This window comes from Nannospalax galili, unplaced genomic scaffold (genome assembly GCF_000622305.1).
Source record: "Nannospalax galili isolate Female #2095 unplaced genomic scaffold, S.galili_v1.0 C50087672, whole genome shotgun sequence".
In the NCBI taxonomy this organism is placed as follows: domain Eukaryota; kingdom Metazoa; phylum Chordata; class Mammalia; order Rodentia; family Spalacidae; genus Nannospalax; species Nannospalax galili.
This window is the reverse complement of record NW_008481687.1, coordinates 2015-5901: the sequence shown is the minus strand read 5'-3', so window position 1 is coordinate 5901 and position 3887 is coordinate 2015. Positions and strand designations below refer to the sequence as shown.

General features: G+C 50.5%; 1 protein-coding gene across 1 annotated transcript; it reads right to left on the bottom strand.

Annotated features, from left to right (window-relative positions):
* Positions 1–2307: 2307 nt before the first annotated feature.
* Ubxn10 (UBX domain protein 10) lies at positions 2308–3633 on the bottom strand. The gene has a single exon (XM_008826605.2). It carries the CDS (start codon positions 3631–3633, stop codon positions 2767–2769), a length of 867 nt encoding a protein of 288 aa, XP_008824827.1. The 3' UTR covers positions 2308–2766.
* Between the last annotated feature and the right edge of the window lie 254 nt (positions 3634–3887).

Below are 3887 nucleotides of genomic sequence, written 5' to 3'. Positions count from 1 at the left end.
ACTAATTTACCTATTGGTTGGGCTTTATCAGGGAATATGCTGGAACAACTTGCCACAAAGCTCTGTCCTCTGAAAAGTTCATGTCCATGATAAGCAGTCTTACCAATGCATCACTAGAAATGGTGGGGAAGTTGTATTTGAAGTGGTAGGGAGAAGACACAGAGATGTCATTTGACCCCCTTGCCTGGGTTCTTCATAGGTACAGCTGAGCTGCTGACCTTAGAAGGTCTGTGTTGAGTGTCCAGTGGTGTTTCGTATTCTCTTACCAACAGTGTCCTGTGAGGATGCTTATCACTGAGTCTCTACAGGGAAGGCCCTGTAAGACTGCTGGTTAAATAAGATCTGTGACCACAAACTGGGTGAGACTGGCCTATAGAGTCACCAGGATAAGCATACTGATTCAGCGGGGCCCACGGCGCCAGGGTTCCCAATGCCACAGGAATACTTAGAAGGTAGGGGAAGGCTGGGGAGATTGAGGAGACTCCTCCCAAGCCACATGCAAGCATGGAAGCTAGAGGCAGGCATGAAGGATCTTCTACTGCGGGCATCTGAAGTGTGTGAGGAGGAGGACTTGATTCTAATGGTAGGGCAGGTGCTTTCCCAGGGAGAAACCCAAAAATGGGATTCACGGGCACCTCTTTGCGCTCGAGTCTGGTGGCTGACGTCTTAGGCTAAAATGTAAGATGTGTTTTTTCCACACGTTGTTTCACACAAATCAGCTTTTATTGTTCGTATCATCTTTTGTCCCGAGAAAATAAAAATGAGAAAGATTATGATGGCTCGAATCTAGCTTTCTTCGCATCTCCTAAAATATCCTAAAATATTTCTATGTCTCATGTGTCTTTTTTCCCACCACCCCAAAGTTCTAAGCCAAAAGAAGCAGCAAAACTAAATGCAGGAATTTCTAACTCTGGCAAGCATGGTCCATTTCACCGGGGTGTGCTAAAGCTTTTGTTTGGAGACAGCACCCAAGTTGCGGGTGGGTGAGATTGTGCTCTTACTACAGAGTGGGTGTGATTATAGGAGGCTCTCAGTGGGCTGCTAGAGAAGAGGTGGAGTTGTGCACTTGTATCCTGAGGGGCTGGGAGAGGTGACATTCCTGTGCTAGAGGGGTCCAGGTTTAAGCTATCAGTCCGTTCCACCACTGTTGGTAAGTACATGAGGGGTCCAGTGGCATGGGTCTGCTGAGTCAAAGCCAGCCCCAGCTGACCTTTCCAAAGGAGCAGCTGACCTGGCCAGGATGGCATTAAATCTTGTAAATGGTAAGGGGTAACCTAGTCTAGATTGATCTGAGGGGTGTGGGGTATGGCTGGGGCAGGGTGAGCATTCCTCAGAGTCACCGCTAGCACCAAGGGGCAGTGTGCTAGAAGCATTTCTAACAGCTGGCTTTGTTGATGCACAGGATGCCCTTGTTGCTGAGGTAATAACACTTAGAGACTTCTAGAACTCCTGATCCCTGCCTTATCTGTGTACTGAGGAGGCAGGGGCATAAGTACCCAGAGCTGTGTGATGGTTGTGCTCTGTGGGGCACAAGGTGCTCAGAAGGTCGGAGTGTTCCCAATACCGAATGGGGATTTGGCCATAAAGGGATCCAGATGAGTTATGGGTGTCTGGCTGAGCCCGCAATACAAGAGAATTTTGGCAAATTATCCACATTCCCACTTCAGAGTGGGAAAAACAAGACTTCATGTTGCTTGAGACAGCTGTCAGTAAGGTGATCAGGGGCACTGCAGGCCAACCAGCCAGTGACATATAGCTGTGGTCTGTCTCAACAAAACCAGCAAGGTGCCTTCCTCCTAAGAGAACCTGACATCAGACCACAGGGTGAGCTGTTGTGCCAAAGACCTCCCATGACTGATGAGTAAGACACCGAGCCTACCAAATGAAAACAACTGTCCATGCCCAGGTCGGCCAAGAGGTCATTAGTACAGACTTGGACAGACTCATAGGTGTGTGCATTTTAAAAACAAACGATTCCATTTCTGACAAAAGCACAGGCTAGCGAATCATATTTCCACTCGGGAAAAATTCTGCACATAGACAGGTGCTACCAAGAAGTGGAAACCTAGTTTGTCTACTCAAAAGTAGCCTTGGCTAGACCATGGCTGTAGTATATTCTAGCTCTAGGGCTGCTTCTGAAATGTAGATAGATATATGGGGGGATTTGTGATGGCAGAAGATCTGTTCTTCCCTTTGATGGCATCCCACACCAATAGTGAACCCTCAAGAAACTCTCATCCTTCAGCTTAGTAGAGGGGTAGCTTCTAAAAATGGATCAGCAGCCTGTTTTTTAAGATACTTGCAAGAAATACAAATGCCAATTTGAAATTTTCTAAACCCTGGTTATTTAGCAGACTAGAATCTTCTCCGGGAAGTATTTAATCCCGTGTCAGATACAGAAAGGCAAAGTGGTAGCTTCAAGAGACCCAGAGTTCATTGTAGGGCGGAAGGTGCTCTAGGAGCAATCATGGTTTTAGAAGGAGCCAACGCTGGAAGGGAGAAGTCCTGGCTGCAGCTGTTTCTGGAACGGCCCTAGAACTTGCCTGTTGCTGCAGTAGTGGAGAGAACATGAGGCTGGAAGGGAGTTTCCCAGGGGGCTCAGCACACGGGCAGACCCTGCCTCCAAGGACACGATATAGAGACAAGGCCCAAGGGATCCCAGCTTGCACTGGGCTCACATGGCACTTGGAATCAGGCTATGTGGGAGGCCTCGGCACTCCCAGCATGCTCTTTGCTTAAAGACCTGGGGCCCCTGGTACTGTGGGCTCAAGGCCACCGCTCCCTCTCTTCCTGGGAGATGCCAAGTACTGACTTGTGAAGGATGCCACACTCCTGCAAGGACTTGGTGAGGTCAGAGAAACGTCTCCGGGGCACCTCCATTGTTTCAATACTGCAGTGTTGGTAGGTGGCTTTGTTCTTCTGCTCAGCCACTGTAATGACGGTTTGTAGGTCATCAGTGGGCCTGAAGTAGCGCACGAACCTTTGCCCTGACGGTGATCTGACAGCCAGCAGCAGCCTTGGCTCTTGATCTGATGGCTCCTCCAGGTTAGCAGCCCAGGAGGAGCTCTGCCTCTTGGTTCGGATGATGAACTTCTTCTCTAGGGCACAGACTTGAACTCTGGAATCTTCTTGGCTCGCCCTCCAAGTCGTGCGAGCCTCCTCATGATAAAGGGCCTGGATGCTGCTCGGCTGCAGTGAACTGGCCTTTCTGGCCACTGTGTCCACAGCCCCCTCCTCTAGGCTTCTTCTGTTGATGGAAGGGAGGACTGGGTACTTATTGAGGGACGAGGTGGCCCCAATGGGCACTTGTTGCAGCAGCTCAGGGATCTCATTAGGGACTCCCTGAGGTGGAGAGACAGGCGCACAGGCTCTGGCTTTCTGGCTACTTGGCAACTCAGAGGCACAGGGTGGAGGGGAACAGGCCGGTACACTGGAAGAGCCTTCCCCACTGGAGAAGCCTTCCCCGGTGCCTTGGGGTCTGTGTAGGCTTGGCTGCTTCCGACCTTTGGCAGACCTGGGCCTGATGACGTGCATGCTGAGCGAGTTGGGCTTCCAGAAGAAGCTGTCCGCTGCCGTGCTGACCACAGTGCTGTGTTCGGGTGGTGCTAGGTTCACAGGGTCTTCTGTGGCCATTGCTTCTCAGGGCCCCTAAGAAAGCAGGGGAAGCAGAGAAGACCATGTGATAAACTGCCTGAAACACTGGGCTCACTCGCTCAACACTCACTCCCCAAGTGCCAGGAGTAAGCACCAATGGGCCAGAGTCTGGGAGCGCCTTTCCGAGTTCATCTGGAGAGGGGCACCCACTGTGACTCATTCTTTCACTTCAGGCACTTGGCATACATCAGGAAACCAAAGCCCTTGGAGCTTAAATTATAGTAAGAAGTCAA

Bases quoted from the DNA above. Each gene is read 5' to 3' on its own strand.
- Ubxn10 (XM_008826605.2), bottom strand. From the start codon at position 3,633: ATGGCCACAGAAGACCCTGTGAACCTAGCACCACCCGAACACAGCACT.